Source organism: Grus americana, chromosome Z (assembly GCF_028858705.1).
Source record: "Grus americana isolate bGruAme1 chromosome Z, bGruAme1.mat, whole genome shotgun sequence".
NCBI classification, from domain to species: Eukaryota; Metazoa; Chordata; class Aves; order Gruiformes; family Gruidae; genus Grus; species Grus americana.
Genome location: NC_072891.1, coordinates 71,669,227 through 71,693,018, shown reverse-complemented (window position 1 = coordinate 71,693,018; position 23,792 = coordinate 71,669,227). Strand labels below are relative to the sequence as shown.

At 49.7% G+C, this 23,792-nt stretch overlaps 1 protein-coding gene across 3 annotated transcripts in view; it reads right to left on the bottom strand.

Moving 5' to 3' along the window:
* Nucleotides 1-19,230, bottom strand: part of CORO2A (coronin 2A) — a 59,444-nt gene extending 40,214 nt beyond the window's left edge. The window contains exon 1 of one of the 3 annotated variants that reach the window (XM_054811160.1): nucleotides 19,145-19,230. Coding sequence is in view for 1 of the 3 variants with exons in the window: in XM_054811159.1 (XP_054667134.1) it covers nucleotides 16,004-16,033 (30 nt within the window). In the remaining 2 variants the exon portion in view is untranslated. Of the gene's footprint in view, nucleotides 1-16,003; nucleotides 16,146-18,740; nucleotides 18,855-19,144 lie in introns of those variants that run through there. The other 2 variants (XM_054811161.1, XM_054811159.1) reach the window with 2 other exon arrangements.
* Nucleotides 19,231-23,792: the final 4,562 nt, after the last annotated feature.

Below are 23,792 nucleotides of genomic sequence, written 5' to 3'. Positions count from 1 at the left end.
CTCCAGTTTTTACCTCATATTCCTGCTGTCAGCCACATTTTCTCAACAGCTGAGAACCTGTCCTCCTCACTTCACCTCTCTTTCACTGGTCTATAATTTTCCAGAGCAGTTGCACCTAAACCTGGCATACATGTGTTTTACTAATATGGATGAGCAGATGGTTCCTTTATAATTTACCAGATACTCTCCTGTTCATATTTATCATTTGCTTGCTACACCATGTCACTGGGTTGTGCTGAGCCTGGAATGAACTGCAGTCCCTGGACACTTTTCAGCAGAACTGCACTGGGTCTGATGGTACTGCGTCATCTGAAGACCTGGACCTCTCCCTACTGAACTGCATCCTGATTTTCCTATGCCATTTCTTCAGCTCATCAAGGCAATTTCAAACCAGAGTCCTGTCCTTCTGCAGGCTTCCTGCTCCTCCTGGTTTCCTGTTTTTATTTATTCCTTTGTCCTAATTACTAACAAAAACAGCATCAGATGGCAGGAAGCATCCTGCAAAACTCTTCTCAATAAATCCTCACATTATGATAATTACCCAGAACATAAGCTCTCCTGCATAGTTCCCTCACCAGATTTACATGTACTTTACTATAGACAGGTGTATCCAGTGTATATTCCCTTAGCTTGTGTGGGACAGCACTGAACATTTTCCTAAAGTCAAGATAAATGACATCTGCTTCTCCACATCCACCAGGCTCATGACCCATTGCAAGAGGAAATCTGAGTGTGTTGACATGATAGGTTTTATCATGCTCATCCTGCCTCTTTCATCTCATTATTTCTCCCACGTGTTCAGCTTTTTCTTGTTGTTCTAATATTGTCCATATGGAGATGCTCAAGATTCCCTCTGTCTAGAGCTCAGGAATCTTCACCCTCTGCAGACTCCTCAAAGAAAACCTGTTAATTGCTCTGAGTTAATTTCAGACAGTTCTTCATGTGTCCTGCAGCCCACATTGACTGGGGTCCCCAGACATCTGCCATGAGCACTGCCTAACCTCACCTGCCCCACTGTAGCCCAAATCACCACTCAACCCTTCCTGCTGTTGCAGAGGAATTTAGCCAGGTTTGGGAAGGGCTCTGCATTTGTCTCTCCAGGAAGCCAATATGGTTGGAAGCTGTGTGCCCTGCCAGGCAGGACTGTGCTGCTGGGGTGATTACAGGGCATGCCAAGCCTGCTAGGTGGCAACTCACTGGCTAAGCAACCAGCACCCCAGTAGTCACTGGGGTCCAGGGACTGGACCGCATGTGGGGCAGAAAACTGCTGCTTGTTCATAACAGCCTACCAGGGGTGCAAGTTCTTCGAGATCTCCGAACTTTTGTTCTCATGGGGCTTCAGAAACAGGTTTTTCCAATATGGGAGACTGAGCTCCAGGTCCAGCACACCAAATATCTGTATCATCAGCAGGTCATTCATGGACAGTCTTATCTGCAGCAGGAGGAGAGGTCCTGTCTCCTCTGTGACTGGAGATCTGGAGCAACACCCAGGAGTCCAAATTCAAAATCAGTGAGCCAGGGCACCTCTTGTCACAGTACACCTTAGGCTGCACAAAGTCTTGCTGTTCCTACTGTGAAAGCCAGGCTCACAGCGCTGTGCATCCTGGTGGCTCTCTGCAGGACAGGCTGTCTCACATCCCTGCCTGCACTAGGTTTTGCTCAGCACGCCAACCAATGCCCCTGTGTGGACATGCTTATCTACAGGCAAAATAGGGATGAAGACCATCTTCATCTTTTCCCCGTGACAACTACCCCTTTTGGATTAGTTTCTGCATGCCAAGGTAGACAAGCCACACTGGTGTGATTGTATTGATACAATTACAGGCTTTAGCTTCTACTGAAAAAGTATTCCCACAAAAATAGGCCTGGAAAGCCCAGTGATAGTAACAGGATAAGTAAAGGTGTCTGTGCTTTGCAATACATGGAAAGCAACAGCTCTAGAAATCCAGAGAATCGCAGCTCACACTTTACAGCTCAGCAGGTAACACTATCAATCCCATTTTCTTCTCATCTTCCTTTTATCCCAGCTCTTTAATTTCAAAACAGAAATTGTCATTTCCCGCACAGGAAAGGGGTGAGGGATAGCTCCCAGAGAGCACTTTCTTTAGAAAATTTATGCATTCCTGCCAATTTGATTACTTTAGCAAGTAATCTATCATCCACCTCTTCGGTCCAGCATATCTGACTGTTGCCCTTTGCCAGTCGTTTCCCTGCAGCCAGCAGCACAGCCAGAGCACAGGCATCTGCACACAGCAGCTATGCCACATGGCCCTGCTGGTCAGCATTTCATTTGCCCCGTGCATGGATTTGCCACAGCCATGTTACGAGCTGGCATGCTGGCTCCGACCTTCATCCAGGCAACGTTTTTCACTAATTTCAGGCTCTCTGGTTCACATTTCTGAGTTTGCTTTTTTTTTTACCCAAATGCTTCCATCCTCAAAGTTTCAAAATGTAAGACGAGTACATCCTCAAAAGGGCAACGCTGAAGGCAAATAGAGAAATGTCAGTGTTATCTACAATTTGTAAGACACACACATATGAAACAATTTCCAGCCTTTTACACGTTTTATCACCATTTATGTTGAACTACTGCTTCAAGGCAAAACCAGAGCCCTCAGAACTTCATCACTAGCCATCAGCCTCCCGGGTCAGGTGCCAAATAAGTACAGATCATGTTGTTTCCGGTCTAGCTTCTCTCAAGCCTGCTCCACCAAATGGTTTGTAGGCCTCAGAGCTGGGCTCCCCTCCAAGTTGTGCATGGTCTCCTAAGCACACCTGCAAAAGAGCAGGTCACACAACCCCAGACACACCCTCCCATCCAAATTCCACTTCTGCTGTGTAATAACACTATCAAGGAGAAATTATCAGTAATAAATTCCTTTGGATCCAAAGTCGACCACACAACATGATATGCAGCAACCCAGAGCTTTAACCACCATCTGTACGTGTCATCTCAAACAAAACTACAAGCTCAGAGGCTACAGATTTATTGTTATGAGAGTAATAAACAGTACAGATATGGTGGTTTTCACCTGTTGGTTCACAGCTTGGTTCCACCTGACGCAGGGCGGAGACAATTGCCTCTTCCACAATTGTAAACTGAGAAGCAAAATCCTGCCTGCGAGGATGTTGCCTCACAGGTGAGGTCTGTCAGTTCAGAGTTCCCGAATAGACAACCTGACCACTGGACCATGGCCTTGACCATGTCACTTGACAGCCAGTTGCTAAAAGACAGCAAAGGGAGCTACAGAAAGAGACATGTTCCTAGGCTGGCTTTTTATGCATTCAGCCCACAGACTAGTGCAACTACAGTCGGTAGCCACAACTGGGAAACAAAGCCTGCCTTGCTGAATCCAGCAAGGTCTTCTCCCCACCAGATGTGATACAAGCAGGAAAATAATTTCCCATCTTTGACTCTGGGGTTTGCCATATAATTTAAAGCTGTTTCTGCAGGAAGCACGCACTGCCAGGTGTCAGCAGCTCAGAAGGGGATCTCAATGGGCTCAGACAGGCAGTCCAGGCACAAGCACACGAAAGTGGGAACATGACACCCTGAACCCTGCATGAGGTCCTGCTGTCTCCCGCAGCCCTGCTGCTGGTGGTGGGTGTCCCAGCATCTACGTTCAACAGTGGGAATCTTCATGGGTAAGACTACTGAATTTGGATTAATGGAGAATCCAGCGTGGGGCACTGCTACTGCAGGCGCTCTGTTTTCAAACCAGGCGTTAGCATGCATACCGTACCTCAGACACTTGAGCCCAGTCAGGGAAGGAGTTTAGTTGGTGCCACAAGAAAACTGAGTTACTGGTGAAGTCTCACAAGACTAGTCTATCAAGCAGTTTTGTATGAATAATGCATTAAAAAAAAAAAAGCTGGGAATAGTTTGTAAACAAGAAAGGAAGTGGAGAGCCATTAGCTAAGTGATCTCACATTCCTCAATTTGCTTTATCAATCTCGGTATTCAGAAAAAAGCTTAAGAGCAGTCCAGGCTCTCCAGTGAGTCAACAAAACCACACAAAGGACTGTACCACTTCTTACAGCCTCCAGGCTGTGCATTAGCTTTTAGCAAAGGTATCTACCACATGAATAATGCAGCACATCTTCCAGAGCATCTGTACTCCAATCAATCCACAGTAGCAAATAAAAACCTTTCAGCACGCCTTTCTATCAGGCAGCAGGACCTTTTTACAGCTGCTCAGAGGCATATCCTTGGAAAAATAACCCTATCTGCTACCAGAGCTGGAAGCCTTTTAAATCGGCCAGCTGGGAACCAGCCTTTTAAATCAGCCATCCTGTGATGTGCCTTGATTTTATCAATTGCCTTTCTTTGTCTTTTGTTCCTAAAGGATCCACACATGCCCTTATGGGGCTCAGATTAGGGGAGCTCAGACCAAGGTTTCAGTCCACTTTCAGAAACAGACACAGGTCACCCCCAAAAGCATCAGTTCACAGCCTGCAGCCTGCCCAGGCACCCTCTCCTTTCCCAGAGTGACAAGGTAACCCCACCAGCCACACCGCACACATGCCACATCCCTCTCCCGCACTGTAAAGCAGCCTCTTAATCGAAGTACAGGTCCCCAGTGTGGGGTTATAGGCAAAGAGCATCCACCAAACCAAGCCTCCATCACAGGCTCAAACCTCTATTTTCAGAGGCAAAGCAGGTGATGGAAAGCAATGCTTTGTCCATGTCCATAACTAGTGCCAGTTTGAACATCAGTCCCCTCCAGAAGCACAAAGGTCCCTTCCCCTCAGCAGCCCACCAGGAGCTGTGGGAACTGCTTCTGTCACCTCATTTCAGCAGAACAACCTTCAGGTACTGGCTGCCTGAGGGAGGGCGTGCTGCTGGTGCAGATGGGTTAGGGTCTGCAGAGCTGGCATGGGACAAAATGACAACAGCAAGCAAGATCTCAAAGGAGATCATATTCTAGAGATGTGTTATCTTTCATCAGAAAATCCAGCACTAAATAACACTCCAAAATACTTGCAGTTCTCCAGCATGGCAAAGGTACTTAAATATAGTGCCTCGGAAAGCCGGTTGTGAAAACACACCTCTGCCTGTAGTACAAACATTGCGCAAATAGAGAGGACATGAAGCAGGGAGTGAAGGAGTCACTCAAGATAAAAATGAGTTGATTTCCTCATCTGCAAAACAGCGAGGCCCAAACCTCTCTCTGAGCAGGCACAGCAGCCCCTCTTGCCCCTTGTTTTCCGTGCACACTGCCCAGAGCAGGAAGTGAGCTCTCACACGTGTCCCTGGGAGGAGGCACGTCAGACCTTCCCCCATGCTAGCAGTAGGTCAAAGCTTATGCAGGGGGTCCCAGGTGGACACAGCCCCAGAAGAGCCAAGACAGTGGCTTCTCTGCTGACACAGGCATCATCTCCTTGGACTACAAGCAGAAGGGGGTTCCAGTACTTTTGCCATCCCCAAGTATCTGCTTGGGCCGGGAAAGGCAAACATTGCATAGAGACCTGGCCTGTGCTGAACAGCAAGACTCCAGCAGCCCACTGCAGCCCTGCACCCCACAAACATCGTCACCAGCTGGTACCACATAATCTCAGAGCACCTTTCTATTGAGGGACCCCAAAGCAGCCCACCAAGCACCAAGAACATACCAAAGCCCCAAATTTGGCAAAACACACATTGTGCAAATCTTGTTCAAATTAGAAGATACACCAGGTGCTGTGAACCTCAAAATGATTTTAAGCACTTATGTCCATGGGCAGGCTGGGGCTGCCAGGAGTCAAACAAGATCACTCTTCACAAAGCAAGGTTGAGACAACAAAAGTCCAGTGGCCATCATGGACGAGCTTTCCAACCACATTTGTATTCAAAGTTGAAACCACAATGCACCCCCCCAAGCAGGTAGCGATGCCCAACGGGGTCCAGCATAGAAACTCTCTTGATGGTGACACCTGCTCATAGTATTGCCACATCCCCACCACCTGGTATTACTCCATGGCTGTGCTCTTCTGTCACACTGGCACAGAAGGGAGATGGACAAGGGAGCATATGTGCCTCACAAAAATAGCTCAGCCAGGTTATTTTTAACCGGGTCATCCCAGCACAGCCAATGGCAATGGCCAGGAGCAGGGAAGAATGCAAAGAGAAAAACTGGCAGAGACCACAGCTTCAAGCAGCTCCCAAGAGACTCAGACTCTCCTATCACCTGACCTGACGAGAAGCCCAAGATTGTATTTTGGGTAGGATCCTCCAGAACTTTGTAAAATGAAGCCATGTCAGGAAGTACTGGCTGAATTGTCACCTCTTCTTTATTTTATTGCTGGGGTCACTTCCAAGCCTGACACTGAATGTGTACTTGAGCCTCCCCTGGGACAAGTGGGAGAAACAAAAAGAAATTACAATAATAAAGCATACAGAATGACAGGAAAAAGTTAGGCCAGAAGGCACATTTGGAAACCCCAAATCCTATCCTGAGCCCCCAAAGGTCACTACAAATGTAGGTCATGTTGCTCAGACTGTCCAGCTAAGTTGGAAGACTAATGAGGATGGAGACCCCACAGCCTCCTTGGGAAACCCATCTGCCTATAGTCTTGTGGAGAAGCCCAGGCTGCAGGGCTGCAAGGCTTGTGAAGTTACCCAGATGACTCTGGTCAAACTTGCTGCACACCAGGACCCTCATGGCTTTCACTGAAGAGCTGTTGTCTTGCCAGTCAGACCTAGCCTGCGCCACTGCAGGGAGCTGCTGCAAATCAGGGGCAGAAGTTGCCCATTATCTTTATTGAAGTTCATGAGGGGCTGTTTTTCTCCTTACGAGAGGCATAAAGCAGGCTGGGAGCCTCCAGCTCCCTGGTTGCTTAGGAAGCCCCAGGGCTGGGAAGTATCCATGGAAGGTCTGTTGCCAGACCCTGGACTTCCCTGCAACATCAAGCATCACTCTTCCCATGAGCAACAGAAGTGATTCACCCTGGAGCGAGGGAGCCTGAGGCACCTGTGGCACCGTCACTGCCACTCTGCTGCCAACGTTGCCTGGAGCTCGACTTCCTGAAGGTTCACACCTCTCACTCGGGCACAGGGAGTGAAATACCACCTCACTGTACATGAATTCCCCCAGGCTGCAGGAGAAGTTGCTTCATGAATATTTTTAAGCCAACATCAGCTAGGAATCAAGCTGAAGAGCACAGCCCACCCTCCAATGAGTGTGAAGAAACTTGTGCTCAGTCAATGCAAGGTCAGTTTGGGTGTCCCAGGAGGGACAGAGGAATCCTCCAGGGATGATCCCACGTTCAGTGGAAACACCATTTCCTGGCAGTTAAACCTCCCGTGTCTGCTTCATGTTGTTTCCCTACTCTGCAAGCTCTGACAGAAAGAAAGATGATGCATTGAGAACACAAATGGCTTCAGTCAACATGGCCTTTAAGAAATACACTAGTGGGTCGGGAGAGTGTGAAAGGCTGGCAGAATGAACCCGAAACGAAATGAACCCGAAACTCAGCTCAGTTTCATTAGGCTTATCAGAGCTCCCAGGAAGGGCAGGGGGTAGTATGACTGAAGCAGAAGATGGGGCCACCCTAGCCTTTTTGGAGAGCGAGCCCCTCCTTCCCCTGGTTCACCTCCAGCTTTCCAAGATAGCCTGTGTGCTCCATCAGAAAGATAAAGCCAACTTGCCTGCTTTCTCCAGAGACAATACCCTCTTTCACTCTGCTGGTCACCTGGGCAGCAAAGAAAATATTATTGCTTATCAACTTCCTTGTGAGTGCTAATGTACTTCTGAATTCAATGAGAGGGCAAATTCCACCTCACAGAGCTTTTCTACCCTGGCAAGCTCCTGCTCTGTTACGAAAGAAAAGCAAATACAACAATAAAAACTGGAAGCCTCCTCCCCCTCCCTCCCCCTCCTCACTCCCTATCCCCCCTCCCCCTGCAAAAACTCATTATAAAAAGGAAGTGGTGAAATGCACAAACTTTAAGAAATGTTGCCACATTTCTTGTCAGAAAGGCAGCCTTGAAAGACCCATCATCTGACCCTCTGCAAACTCAGCAGTTTCTCCCGAAACCAGATCACCATGCTTTCACTCTCCTATTTCACAGGAAGCAGCTTCCTGCTATTCAAGGCCAAGACAGCTCCTGAGTTTCAAGAATCGAAGTTCAGCACCCGATCGAAAAGATGCAGCTGCGTCTCAGTAGCCTGCCATGTTGTTTGGGAAGATAGCTTGGTTCCACTGCTCTTTATCTGAGGTCTAAGCGCACCTGCAGACACGTGGCAGATGGGGTATCTCTGCTAAGGGCTACCATACAGAAGGCTTTCCTTCCAGCAAAGCTGAGCATCACTGGTTTGGGGGGTTTGAACACCCTCACAGAATCCCAAGACCTTGGTTATTTGCCCACAGGGGTCAAACTGGGCTAGCCAGAGTTCTTCCCAAACCTCTTCTGCCTACCTGAGGCTTTATGAGTGCCACCAGGACATAGAAACATTAGGAAATCTGGAGTGGCCAGCAGGATGGTGCGGCAGTGGATATACACCAAGTGTAGATGTTTCTCCTGAGTTCTATGAAGGTTTGGAGGCTACATGCTTCACTTGAATGTCCAAAGATATGGCCCTTACAGCTAATCTGATCTAATGTAACCACATTCCCGCATGACTGAAAGTTTATGTATTAACCAGCCCACAGGCTAGAATGCTTGCAGGATGTGGTGAGAATCTGGCCAGCGAGACCAAGCCTGGCCTCAGGATCTCATCTCCAAAGCCACCTAGGAAAACCGAGAATCTGATCAACCAGCTGAAAATGGAAACTGCTACAGATCTGGGGCACTAACAAGGCTGTGACTGGGCAGGAAAGCACAAGTGCAGATGCAAAGACATAGCCCATCTCTGGTGGTCTCCAGTCCAGCGCCACAGAGAACCTGCCCACAGCTCTAAATCGGGGCAGATGTGGAGCCTCCAAAACCCCCAAGGATGAAGGCCTCCACCTGCCTGGTTCCAGGCCTCCACCACCCTCCTGGGGATGCAGCTTTCTCTAACGTCTGACCTACTTCCCCCCAGCTGCAGCTTGCATCCTTTTCTCCTTGTTACGCTGTCACTGCCAAGAAGAGTCTGGCTCTGTAACCACCATTCCAGGAATTGTGTCCCGCTGTTAGTAAATCAGTTTGGCAGCAAAAGACACAGGTACCTACTGCCATGGACCAGAGAAGAACCAGCTGTGGGTTTCCCAGAAGTGAGCCAGGAGCAAAGGGAAACAGTCCCTGTCCTTCTGGAAGCAATGACAATAGGACCTTGTTCTTTGAAAGGTGGCGGGCAGCATCAGAGGTCTTCTCCAAAGCTCATAGCTGCAGACTTCTTCCACCTCCCTTGCAGCATCATCTACATGCAAAAAAAAACATTTAGAGGCCCTCACAAAAGAGAAGTGTGGGGTGCGCTCCCACAGCCATGCAGCACCTGTGGAATTGCTTTATGACTCCAGTTGAGGATTTTCTCTTTAGCTGATTAAATCAAATTGAAATCTCTCTGTTCTCCAGAAAACTCCTAACGCACTTTTGAGCTCTCTAACAGCAGGACCCATCTATCTGATGCACGACAAGCCAGCAAGAGAGTGTGGCAGAGGCAGATGTTACAGACACAACAGCCAATGCTTTCTTCTGCCGCATCACAACTTTTAAAATTGATTCACCGTTTAGAGCAGAGATAGCAGATTCAGTTTTCCTCTTTTTTGATTCTTAGTCTGGCTTTGATTGATGCTGACTATGTGGGAGGACTACCCATACTTTCCCTGCCAGGGAAATAAGATTCTGTCCCCATTCATTCACCCGCTAGCCTTGGCGAATGTAGTCTCTGGGAAACCAGCGGCATCATTCTAAACCAAATCCATCGGTGCAAGTGCAGCAGTAGTGTTTGGTTCAGACCGGGAGCATGCTTTTGAAGCAAATCTCCTTATTGCTGCCATTTAGTGCACTGCAGTTTGCACTGCAAAGCAGTCTGGGAGCATGCAGGCAGGATTCTCTCCAGATGAAACTAAAATCGTTCCAGGATCAGAACCCAGTGCACTCCATCTGCTAATAGGACCAGCAGGGTCAAATTAAAACATCCAAAATGCCTGTGGATATGAAGTCCTGACACCACCTCTTTCACTCCACAGGTCTAGTCCTCTTGCACTGTAGATGTGGCTATAGTTAACAGACAGGTGAGGTCAGTCACTGCACGCACACTTTTCTGTAGACATCCCTCTCTTTTTGACCTTCAGCCTTGCCTCTCTTCAGATACACTATTTTATTTACCTCCTCTCCTCCAAGTATTGCTCTCTTCTGTTGGTTTTGGGTGTTCCTCTATCTCTGACCATTTTGTTCAGCATCACTGCTCTTCTTTGTGACCAGTCCCCCTCTTCACATATCCCATATATCAGGGATGAAGATCAGCCTCTCCTCCCATACAGTAGTTTATTTCCTATGTACTTAAATCCTGCAAGCCTCTTTGCATATCTCCTCCAGTATGAGTTTTGATCATCTTCCAGCTCTGTCCCTCTGCACTACCCCTCTCTCCAACCCTGCCAGCTGGGGGGCACCCCTGGCAGAACCACCACATCCCAGCTGAGCTCTCCATTACAGGCTCACTCTCCCTCCCTCTAAACTGCTACTTTCCATGCCAGGCTATTTTTCCAGCATAGCTGATATCCATACTGACAAGCTGATCTTTTCTCTGCCTTTGAGTCAGCTCTGGGCATCTGTGCCTCAGGGACTTTTTGAGCCAAAGGCTTATCTGTCTGTTTAGCCAGCCCTAATGGATTTTCCGCCTGCAGACTCATCTAATGGCTTTTCTTGAACCACATCCCCAACATCCTGTGTCAATGAGTTCCACTGTTTATCTGTGTCCTGTAGTTCCTGGGCAGTGATAAACAGAGGAACAATCACTCCCTATCTGGGCTCTCCATCCCATCATCCTACCATATGTCAAAAGCCACATGTCACATCCCTTTTCCAAGCTAAACAGTTGTCCCTCCCTGCCTTCTTTTCTGCACTACTAGGTCTTCAATGAGCTGCAGAAAGCTAGCATTGCATGAGGCATTCAAGACACAGCTGCACTGTAGATGTATCCAGACATTATTTGATCTTTCCACAGTGCCAGTGGAAAGCAAAGCAGGGCGGGGGGAAGCAAGCAAAGGTAGCAAGCCCTTGAAGTCTGGCTGTGAATTAAAGCAGCATTTGAACTCCTGACATAATGCAGGCCAGACAGCTTGGGACACGATTTCCATGCCTTAGACAGCAAAAACAAAGACTGACTGTGTGAAGAGTGAGAAGAAAAGCACTGGGTAGGACACAACACACTGGGCCACACTGCACCTGACCGAATATGCAGTTCTCTCTGGATATCGTATATGTGTTCATGAAATTACATCTACATCTAGGGCTTTTCAGTACCAGGGTACTTCAGGCTCCAGGAAACTTCTGCAGACTGCTCACAGCCAGAGGAGAGTCAGCACCATGCTCTCAGCTCTTGCTCAGCCAGAAATGACAGCAAATGGGAACAGTCCCACAGAGGGGCCCCCGAGCAGGCTTGAGGGCTGCAGGTGAACACTACCACTGCCCCGCATGACACCCTGGACACCCCACAATGCCAAGGAAGTCCAGGCACAGGGAAGGACAGCAGACAATGACACAGATGGATATGGAAGTAAAGAAAGGGAAAGGTTTTTAGAAAGAGCTCAAAATAAAGATCTGAATTTCCTGGGGAAGACTCACCTTTCTGCAGGAGTTCAAGACACTTGCAGATTTCCAGACTTACAGACTAAGACACCATGCAATCATCTGCCTGTACTGCAGGTGGCCAGTGGCAGGAGAACCCCACAAGAGTGAACGGTGTGTGAAACTCTTCTGCTGCCACATATGGTGTCTGTGCCATTAATCTTCCAAACCCCCACAAATGAGCTTGCTTGCAAGACAGGCAGAAACAAGTATAAACATGGCTATATTTTTTTATATGTACAACACAAGCTGTCATGAAGCCATGGAAGAGTTCATGTTGCAAGTCATGCTGTCAGGGAAGGAAGAATAGGTAAGACACTGGAAAACTCTTCTGAAATACACAAGATAATGGCTAGTTTCACTGGTTTCCCAAAATTGAAAAAAAGAGAGGGTAGAGAAGCTGTCACTTCATTTCGCTCTTTACACATCAAATAGATCTACTCTCAATTAAGCTTTAGAAGTCCTGTTCCACTAATAGTCTACAAAGGGCTGGGCACCAAAACCAAGCTCTCAACAGTAAGAGATTCCCCAAACTAACAGCAAGATGAGCTTTATTGAAATGTTTTTTGAAACCTCAAGGATGACCACAATATACTTAAGGACATCCTTTGATATTTTGCCTCCATCCAGTGGAAGAACCTATAAAGCAGATACGCGTGCTCCAGCAGAAAGTTAGGGATTCTCACCACTCGTCCAAGTTCAACGCTCACCATGAGCGTTGGGAAAGAAGCATGGAAGATAAAGACCAAAGTAGACTTTCCAGGTGGACTTTAGCTATGGGTTTCCTTGGTTTAACTTCTTGGAACTTTGGTTCTTAATATCACTATCAGGTTTTCACATCTACTATCATCACAGAATCACAGGCAAATTTAGGCTGGAAGGGGCCTCTGAGGTTCTGTAGCCCCAACTCCTGGTCAAAGCAAGGTCAGCCTCTAAATCAGGCCAGGTTTCTCAGGGCATTGTCCACATGAATTCTGAAAGTCTCCAAAGGTGGAGGTACTTCAGGCAAGCAAACAATCCTGCTAAGCCCCTCTCGGGCTAATACCTGTGACCTCAGTCAATACACATCAACCACACAGGTAGGTACCTACACAATGCTCTGCCTCCACAAGGATGAGTCACCTACCCCTCCCTCTCCAGATCTCCAGCTAACAGGGTCAGTGAAGTCCATCTCCACTTAGAGTCAATATCCAAAGTGGCTCAGAGGACTCCTGCCTTCAAACTGTCATCCTTCCAGTGACCATAAAACAAAACATAGGAGACAAAGTTAGCTGTCATTTTGAGGAACAGGACTACCACCTTGGGGCCCTAAAGGCAAAGCCCAGCAGAACATGCTGAGAGGTTAGAGAACAGTGTGTGCTCTCCACCATGGTGAGACAGGATGCTTTGGGGGCGACAAGCCAGGGAAAGAAATCTCTGCAGGATGCCAAGTAGCTGCTGTTCGGCTGAGAGATGTCACCTACTTCCAGAGAACGCTGCTGTCTGCACTGAGTGACATTACGTAGAAGATCGTCTTGTTCAAGTTTCTAGTTATGCATCATCCCAGGATGCTCTTCCCACGATTACTCTTCTCTGCTGCTAAAAACACTACTGCCTTATTATTTTGCCAAACAACTTCTGCTTACAGCTACTGGCTCACGTTTCAGTTTGTCAGATAGATAGATTGAAGAATCTATTATCTATAAAGATACAAGAGGCTTCTGATCTTGTCAGCACCACAGGAGAGTTCACCAAAACACAACCTGAACACCAAGAAAGATGAAAGCGTCAACTTTCCACTTGAGCTTTTACTTAGAAAATCTCAGTGAGAGGTTCAGTTTTTCTGCTCCAGGACTTAGTTTGCCTGGCAGGGTGCATCACACCCATAGCTACTGCATAGGGCTTAATATATGGCAGGGGGCACATGCCTCAAATAAATGCAAGGGGCCATAAAGTCAAGATCTTCAATCTCTATTAAGCCTTTAAATGAATGTCATGATTTTTAAAATTGTGAGACACTGAACTCCTATTGATTTCTATGGAAGCTGTCAGATGCCAGGGTATCATTAGCAAAATCAATCTTTTCAATTATGACTTCAGGCATCAGTTACTGTCATCAAGATCTTTGCAAATTCAAAGAGAAACATGAGCCAGAGCTATGACCACAGGCAGGAGGGGTCAGAAGAGAGACTCTGATCCTCCCTGACTGTAAGGAAAAGAGCCTCTATACGTAGGAGGAGCTGAATATTATGAAAGCAGGAAGTTGGAGCAATGCTATTTTGATTTTGTTTTTGTTCCTCTGTGTGTGTATTTTGGTATTCAAATTAAATTAGAGAAAATGGCAGAGAAAAATAATGTGAACTAATTACATTTAAGTAGATGTTAGCAGGACAATCTTTGACTTCTTCTATTTGTCTATTGCAATTAAAGAGCTGTCTGGGTTCTCTGTGCCTATTACCCTGCAATTTTGTTGCCAGCACAGGCTCCTTTTAGTGGCCAGACAGAATGGAAGAAACCAGAGGATGACAAAGAAGATTGGTCCTTCCTGGCACCGTTCACATTACCAGACAGCACTCCCAATAACATCCATATGAGGTTCCTCAGTAAGGAGCACTGCAACTGTTAAGGCAGCATGTTTTATATTTTTCAAGATTTGTGTATTCTTGCTCGGAGGTTTAAATAACTGGTTTTAAATGACCTCACATGTAACCATGTGGAAGGTGGCTGAGAGCTGAACAGCACTGGCAGAGCTGAACTCTCCATAGCCTGGAAAGCAAAACTCCACAGACACGCAATGGGAGAGGAGCTACCGTGCTACAGAGGGTGGTGAAAAGCCTGTCACTGGATCCAGTGCAGATCCCAGCAGTGACAACAACATCGGCTGGCATTCAGGGCCAGCACCTCTTCAAGGGTCCTTTTGGCAGATAGGCAACCGTGCTACACGCAAACACTCCCTGGCTAAACGAGACCCAGGCAAGGCTGGAGCAGGACAGGCAGCTTCAGGAGAGATCTGCTGCTCCCAGTCCCACACTCACACACTGCTGCATTAGTCCATCTCCCAACCCGGGAAGAGGGTAATATCTGAGAAAAAAGCACTTGTCTACCAAGCATTACCCATTCCCCCTGCCTGTGATTCCCAGAAAACCTGGGATGGGATCCAGAGCTTTCTGGCTCTCCCAAGACAGATTTCAGCCCTCTGCACAGGAGGGTTTAAATCATGGTATCTGTAGAGCAAGGATTAATTTCTGCTCTCGGGGATCGGCCCAGTACTTGCCTTGGCTCCTGCCTGCACCTTTTTCTGACTGTCCCTGCTCTACTCTACACACAGGCGAGAGCCACGAGGCTCCTGTTTGCTTTACTAGTGTAACCCCAACCTGGAGAGCCTTGCCAAGCCACCTTTTGCTGGGAGGAGCTCTCTCCCAGCGTTGCCTCCTCTCCTGTTTAAGCATAACTCCCAGAGCTGCAGGAGGAACAAGACAGAGTTTGGCCTCTCCTGCTTTCCTGGAAGCTATCTAATCAGTTTCCATGGACTTTGTCTCAATCTCACTGATAAAAATATCACAAATGCTGGGAGTTTCTGCTGCTTTGTCTTCCTTATCATTTGCCTCGGTGACCTTGTGCCATAGAGGGAGAGAGGCAGTGCAGAGTCATCAGTGCAGGTAGGAATGTCCGTGTTTCCTGGCACAGAAATAAGCACAGCAACTCACCAGACTGGAAAGAAACCCTTGCACAAACCAGAGCCCAGAAGGATGCTTGGAAGAGAGTGGGAGAGAGAAGCCAAATGTTGAGCACTGCTCTAGAAAATGTGAAACCATGTGAAATAGAGCAGGGAGCAGTTCAACAGGGGAAGAGAGAACGTGGCTTGGAGCTGCACACTATCATTGGTCCTACTGTGGGCAGCAGCATGTCTCCAAGCTTTAGAAAGGGCTTTGCTTGGCTGAGGGTCAGAAAGTCCCATTTGTGAATTTCAAAGTGCTTTGGAAATAGTAAGTATCAGCATTACCCTAATAGAGCCCTGCAGGGTGTATTTTCAAAATGGAGAATTGCTGGCAAGCATGTAATACCGCAGAAGGGAAATCCCTGGAAATAATAGGCCAGTCTGGCTTCTTCTTGCAAGCCAGTATAACCCTGTGAGTGTCAACCCCCCTCAGCCCATACAGCCTCCTGGATGATCTAAAGGTCTTTCCTGTTACTCCTGCGGAGAGGCAGAAGGCGCGTCAGCGTAATTGCTATGTGCCGCAGGCTGCTCGTCTCAGTCAGCTCTCCGCAGCCAGAGCAGTTCAACATGCACTTAAGGGAAGCCAGGTAATGACTACACGTGAAACACCTCACCGCATTATCGCTCTGGTGTCTTCCTGCCATGGGAGCAAGAGACCAGAGTGTCTGTTGTGCATCAAGAGGAGGCCAGTCCCGGATGTTTCAAAGAGTGGCTGCTGTCCTGCCTCACCAGGGATGGGTCTCCAGGTCCTCTTGGGTCTGAGCAGGAGGTTTAGCAGCAAGGTCCTCAGCAGCTGCCCAGACATCAGCCCACTGGCCAACTGTAATACTGGCTACCATTTTATTCCCAAAAAAGCCTGATGCTGTTTATAACTGGCAGATGGGAATACTTGGATAAGGTGGTGGGGTTTCTTTTCATTGAAGCAAACACTTCAAGCAAACTTCCTTGGAGAAGCTTTATTTATGAGAGTGGAGAACAGGGTCTGGCCATTAAGGACCAGGACTCTGCTGAGGTCTCCTTGGACCAGCCAAGAGCATATGGTGGGGAACTGATCTGGGACAGTCTCCCTCCACCCTGTTTCTTCACAGGAGGTCTCTGTCATACCCTGTCACATCCCACCCTCCAACCGTTTTCCCATTGAAATCCCTGCTGTGGAAGTCAGGGCCCTCCAGAGTGGGATGAAGACCTCATGCTGTGCAGCCGCTGCTGTCCAAGTAATACAAAAACATCAGAAGCAGTGAACTGACCACGACATACAAGGAGCCTGCAAGGTCATCCACAAATTCAGCCTTAGCTTGCCCCTGAGGCAGCACTCACTCCAAAATATCACCTTCGCTTCTGGGGATTTACCAAAGCTTTCAGTTCTCTCCTGAAGTCTCTGTAACACTGAAATGCCTGTGTGGCTGCAGCTCGCAGCACAGGGACCTGCTCCGTACTCAAGCATACAACCCCAAAACACGCTCTGCACGGCTTTCAGGCATCTGGCAGTCCAGACAGCCCACACACAAGGGAGAACTGTCATTGCATAGGCACCACAAACCAGTTCCAGAGACCAGCACAGAAACCTGCTGTGGAGTCAGACAACCCAAAATCCACTCATTATCCATCTACTAACAAATGCAGCAGACATAGAAACATTCAGAATATTATCCATTACTGACATTTTCTGAGCAAGAAATCTGCTTAGAGAGGATGAACCAACATACTTGAGAGACAGGCAGAAATCACCTGGGGTGAAAAATAGAGTGAGAAACCCACCACACCTGGAGATACCCTGATCTGCTATCAGGTAACCCACCTGCTGCACAGAGACAGCCAGCAACCAGTCTGATCAATGGGACAGAGGTGAGCAATGCTGCCAGCCAGGTTGACGCAGCTGGCACACTGAGGGCAGTGGTCTCCCTCTTCCCCTGGAATTGCCAAACCGATACTCTCATGCAGAGCTGCTTTGCCTCTGAGAAAGAGAGATCAGGAGGAGCTTGGGGCAGAGCTGGGGTGCAGGCAGCAGAATTATCTGGCTTTGTCAAAACATCTCCGGTACCTGGGCCTCACATTTCCTAGGTCTATGGCAGCTCTACGGAGTAGACAGGGTTTGTTTTGTTGCTATGGCCTAATGGATTTAATCAATTTGAAATACTTCTCATTGATGGAGCTATAGCTTTGTCTGTGATAATGCTAATTCACCGAACAACATTACACAGGTGAAAACACCTCCTTTTTGCCTTGTCTCTAAGAAGCAACCAGCTCCCCCTTATCCCGCCTCCCAAAGCTTTACTCTAGAGTTTCCTGAAATGCTCACAGCGATACATGAACTCCCTGCATGTCTCCATCAGTCACTCCCTATCTCTGATCAAACCAGGAGATCTGAGCTCTCCAAAGCGGGCACAGCCAGTGGGAGAACAAAGGGAACAGCAGGGCTTCACAGGCTGCTCCTTTGTTAAGCCACCAGGGACCCTGTGTTGGGAAGCTTGAAAGGCAACCAACACCCAACTCCCCCAAAGTGTTCTCCGAATCCTCTGCAGAAATGGCTTCCCTTGAGCACCTGAGGCCATAAGAGGTTTAGCCTGTCCAGGCAAATTCCCTTTACACCATGCCTCCTTAGGAGGTGTAAGTGAATGGAGAGATCAGGAACAGCCAAGATGCTGCAGGGCTGTTTTTCCACACTCCAGAGCAAGACAAGGAGCGCACCACTCCCTGCAGGGTGAACAATGGATATTCGGCAAGACACTGCACATAGCTGGCCTCCCCAGGCCACAGGGGACTTGTTTGCAAAGTGCTGTCATCATTACATATCCCTTCACAACAGCCTGCCTTCACCCCTGACAGAGCTCCAGCATCAAAGCCAAACCCATGGTAAGCCATACTCCAAAGCTGTGCTGCCTGAAAGTAAGACCCCTACAAGGGCTTGTCCTGAAGGCGGAACTGGCACCAGGAGACCCCGCTGCCAGAGAGCATGGCCCACATGTAATTTATGTGGCTGTCATCGTGCTCTGTGCAAGATGTGACCTGCCCTGACATCAAGCACCCAAAATCCCCAAGACTCTAGCACAAAAGGGCAAAATTCAACCGCTTACGCACACAGAGAACCATAGATGAGGCTTCCCTCTGTATCATAAGCAAAGTTACACAGACACCAAACCATGCCACCCATTGCAAGGGCAAGCAGGGTTGGCAGGAAACGGCACAGCCTTCCCGGGCAGGCGGCATGATGCTGACTCCCACCTGCCTGAAGAAGCCCTGTTGCTCCGCGCACCTCGCAGCGGAGCCCGGCCCGCAGCAGACTCCCGGGGCCCCTAACGAGGGCCGACTCTCGGTCCGTCACGCTCCGCACAGAACCCCCCCTGCAGTTACCTGCAGGAGCAGCCCAAGGGCAGGGCGCTGTTGGGGAGCGAGAATCCTGCCCGGGAAAGGCGCGACCTGCACCGGCTGCCCCGACTGCGGCCAGCGGGGAAGCCCCGCTCCCGCCGCACACACCGGGGGATGCCCGAGGCCCGCGGCACCGGGCGGCCGCCGCATCCCCCGGCCGTCGGTGTCCCCGCGGCTGCGGGTGGCGGCGGCTCCGGCCCCGCACAAAGCGGGGTGGGGCCGGCGGGGGCTGCGGCACCCCAGGCGCACGAGTAGGGCAAGGCAGGCGGCCCCCGCTCCCCAGCGCCGCCGGGCTCCGCAGGCCCCAGGCTGTGGCAGGTGCCCCGGCTGGCCCTGCCCACGCGTGTCGCGGCTGCACGACCCCCACCACCACGCCTCCGGTCTCATACCTTGCCGCTGACGGCGAGGGTCCGGCAGCGCGCAGGGCGTGTGCATGGGAGCCGAGCTGCGCCGCGCCGTGCTGTGCCGTGCCAGCCCGGCCCGCCCACGGACTCCGCCCCGGCCCGCCCCCCGCGCCGCGCCCCGCAGCCGAGAGGTGCCGGCGGGGACCGGGGTCTGGCCACCGCCCACTGATGCGGGAGCCCGAGCCCGCAGAGCTCCGAGGCGCCTTACCGGGGAGGTTTGGTCCGGTCCGGCAGCGCGGCTGTGCCCAAGCCCCGGGCGCGATCTGCCGTGGGAAGCGTGGGGTTTGCTCTGCTTCTGTCGTGGGGAGAGCCCCTCCGTAATGACAGCAAAGTGCTCAAGCACCTCTCCTTTCCCTGGGCTGGGGCAGCCCCCCGGCCTGGGCCGACGCGTGCACTTCGCACTTCCCTGTCACCACCATCGGTCCAGGTAGGTCCCCCAGATCTGTGCCTGGAGACACGTTCTGAAGGGTGGGAGTGTTTTCCTAGGAGATCATCCTGGCAGCACCAGGATTTTACCATCATCTGCGCAGAGGGTACCTACAGCCCTCACCTTAGCTCACAGAGCTGCTGAGGACATGGTGGCAAGTTCCTGTATCTTTGGTGCGACCACCAGATACTGGGCACTGCACCCTAAACGCTGCCCACACCCCTGCAACACATATTAGTGTGCCAGGCTTAGCTGCAGCCGCTGGCTGGCTCAACAGTCCCTGGGAGATGCAGAGACACTGGCCTATGTGGGCCCAAAGCTGCAGGGCCTTCACCGATGGCAAATGCCTCTAGAAAGCTTCTCATGACTGCAGAGCTCACTCAGAGTTTGGGGTCAGCTCATACCTTGGCAGCAGCACAAGCCCATCTGGTACCCTGGATGAGGAACCTGGCAAGTAGACAGCAATGCCCAAGATCAGCAATGCCAAAGGACAGATTTCCTTGGCCAGGTCACCCACTCAGCTAACATCACTCTGGTCCTGTCTGAACAGAGCCTGAGGCAGCTGGCTCATCTCCATGCTTCAGTCCCACCAGTCTTGTGGGTAGCAGTGGCAGCTCTGGGCTGAGCCAACGGGCATGACAAGACTCTGAGACTGGGTGTCCTCCACAAGTGAGATGCTGCACTTCAGGTGGCTCTGCTTTGATTCTGTGGCAGTGAGATGGGAGTCTGCCAGTCCCTCAGGACAGCTGAAGTCCTTTTCAGGAAGGAAAAGCAGGTCCTTGACAAGAGTAGTCTCAGTGAACCCTTCAAGGGAGTTGAGCAGAATTTCAGAAGCAACCAGTAGCCCCCCAGAGTGATCTCCATGTCTTGCTGCCAGGTGCCAGGCTGGGACAACCCAGGAGACTGAGGCAGTTGAGCAGAGACATGGCTGTGGAGAAGCACTGTCCATGGATGGAGCACAGGAAGCAATCCAGCTGTGGACATGAATTGTGGCTGCTTGTGCAGCAGCTGTTCTGAACCTGCTCTGCCTACAGGAATTGAGATGACTTTTGGAACCCCTCAGGACCCTCACAGTGCATGCTCACGTCTTCACCATGAGAAGTACAAGACAGGTCAGGTACTGATGCACAGATGATCTCCAGTGCTTCCTTTCACACACAGTGTGCTCCAGCCCTGCTGACAGCCTGTGTCCACAGAAGAGGCTTGTGGCAAAGAGCACCCCCACAGAACACGTGTCCTGCTGTGTGAAGGGCCTCCAGCAGCCCCAAAGAAAACACTGTTCTTAGTGCTTTCTGTTGGGATCCAACAGCAGAGTTTGGAGCAATGTGCCCTGTAACTCTCTGCCATCCCACATCCTTAAGTGCCAGAAACACGGCCAGAGGCAGGCTAGTGTCACCTCTGGACATCTTTCCCAGGCTGTGCAAATTAATGACAAGTGGAAAGCTGCCACGGCAGACAGCAGAGTTTGTTATGGAGGGGAGCCTGACAGCAGCACCATCAAACACCACCATTGGCCCACTGCTGGCCAGAAACCACATGCAGCACTGCAACCTGTGGCAAGCTGCTGGGAAGAGCAGAGCCAGCACCTGTTGTGGCTGCTCTGCGTTGCAGGAGCTATATCTGTGTGGCTGCATTCATGGTATCTGTGCAGCTGTGGATAAAGCACCCCTCACCCAGCTGGGGGCTGTTCCCAGGGAGCAGGGTCCCGCCTTGCAGAAGTGGATGAGACAGAAGGAAAACAGCTTTCTGCTTGGTGATATGCCTTGCAACCCTAGGAAGGGCATGACCAGTTTGAGATGCAATATACTCAGGTAGATCAATGTTATAGTGGCACACAGCGCAGTACATCTGCACTGAAGAGGAGGTGCTGCAGGAAGCACTGCGCTCTGCTCCATCCCAGTTGGCTGAGGACAAGGGGCCTGACACGCCCACCATGGGTTTGGATATAGCCACGTGGAGGAAGCCGCTAATTAGTTATACACAATTAGCATCATATATAACAAGAACTTCCCTAGTTCCCACCTCTCCTGCTGTAATTATTTCCATTGCTGTGAAGTTCAAGATCACTGGCTGTGCCACCTGTATAGGGGCAGGTGGCATGGAGAGATAGGGTGGAAGCTGGGCCCACACAACACCCACCAGCTTTGGGGACCGATTTAAAATGCCTTTGTGATGGCAGTGTCAAAACTGGAAGTCTTTTCAGAGGCTGTGGCATTGGCATTCCCCCTCAATGTGCAAGAGCTTTTATCACATTGAAAAATGTTAAATTATCAGAAGATGAAGCAAAAAATATCAGTTGGTTTTAATTTCCTTTTGGAACTTTTCCTCCATGCAAAATGGTGTCATAAACACTTTTGTACTAAGAGAATCACTTTATAAAAGAAAAAATAAAGGTATTATTTTCAGCAGGGGGCTGTGATGTTGAGCTGAGTGCTATTTTTTCCCCAAGGGACCTTGAAATTTAATTTTACTTACCTTGGATGTTGCCTGAAGTCTCAAAGCTTCCTACCATCTTGACACCAGAACATGACAAAGAGGTTCTGTATTATGAAAATTAAGCTTAAAGCCAGAGCAGACACCAATCCACCAGCTAGAATCTCAAAGCCAGACTTTGCACTTGGCAGGAAGCCATCAGTTAACAAGAAGAAGAAATGGGGACTTTGTCTCAATGGTAGTGGACCATGCACCTAAAGCAGGCATCTGGCTGCAGCAGGACAGGGGACCCCTCACCCCAAATGTGCTTGCCATGGTTACTGGTGTCTCCTCTTCTACTGACCAACCTGGTGTGACATTTTCCTCTCTGGAGAGCTCCTGTGGCTGAGCAGAATGGGCACAGGGGTATTCTCACAATTCGGCAGCTCACTGTGGTCCACAACCTCTCACTGAACTCCAGGAAAGGAGTTAAATTACTTCAGAGGGCCTTAAATTACATCAGCTCCATCACTACGGCCCTGGCATGGGAAAGCGGTTTGTCATCTTGCACCTGGCATGTCCCTAGGCCAGAGAGAGCTAATGTTCTGTAGAGGACCTCTTAGCACTGAAAAACAGCTGAAAAATTCCCAGCTTTGGCTGAGGCCACCAAAGTGAGCTCTTAAATGGGAAGAGAGCCAGCACCAGGTCTTGTGTCTGTGATGTGGCAGGAGGTTGCCCAGCCTCCAAGCTGGAGGAGAAACTCAGCGCTGTGGGATTACTTCCCGCTCATGGGCAATGCCTTGTCCCTTAGCTCTCTCCTTCACCCTGGATGAGAAGCTCGAGCTTGGGATAAACATTAACCCAACACAGAAACAACCTCCCCGGAAATGCCTCTTTCCAGGGCGGCATGCCCTGGAATACAGGAGTGCGTTGAGTGTATTTGCTGTGCACTAGCACCTTTGCATGCAAGGGCTTAGCTGCAGCATATAGAGGTAATGGTGGTTCAGACCAAAGATCCTTCCAGCCCAAAACCACCCACAGCCAAAAAGGGGTGAAGAAGGGAAGCCTCCCCACCTCTACCTGTTTGCAGCTCAGGGACTTACAGAGCCAGCAGTGGCTTTCCGCATGTTTTACCACCCTCCATCAATTTGTCCTCTCAAAACCATATACACTCTTGGTGACCCCAAAGTCCTGCAATAAGGTGATCTACAGATTAATTGCACATGCTAGAGGGAAAAACAAAAAAATTGAAACCATCCTTTTCTAGGGTTACAGCTGGTATAGCAAGGTTTAGATTAATGCAGAGACAGAAGGCTTAATTTAACAAGTAATGTTATGCATACAGCAAAGCTCAGCAAAGGCTGACTCTGGGGTGGAAAGACACCTGTTTTATCCACAGGCACCAGCACAGGCAGAAGGAGCTACTGGGCTGTGCAACCAGGTCAAAGTGTTTTCCAGCCACAACAGTTGGCCGTGGAAGGCCAACAGACTATCCTTGCGCACTTCATGCAGGGATAACCTCTGTTCAAAACACCCCTGGCACTGACTGATGCTCACTGCAGGTCTTGCAGAGGCCCGAGAGACTTGCATAGGGGTAAGCTAACCTCTGGGCCCAGCTGGCATCCCGTGACACAAGTTCAGTGCTTTTCAGTAGCCCCAAAGTTTGTGGAGCAGAAGGCAAGTAGACTAGGGCCCAAGAGGACATGCTGGCTTGCCTCCAAGGTGCAGGTCTGCACAGGCCTTGCAGATATTTCTGCATCCACCACATTTTAGGAAAGAACGACCACAAGTGAC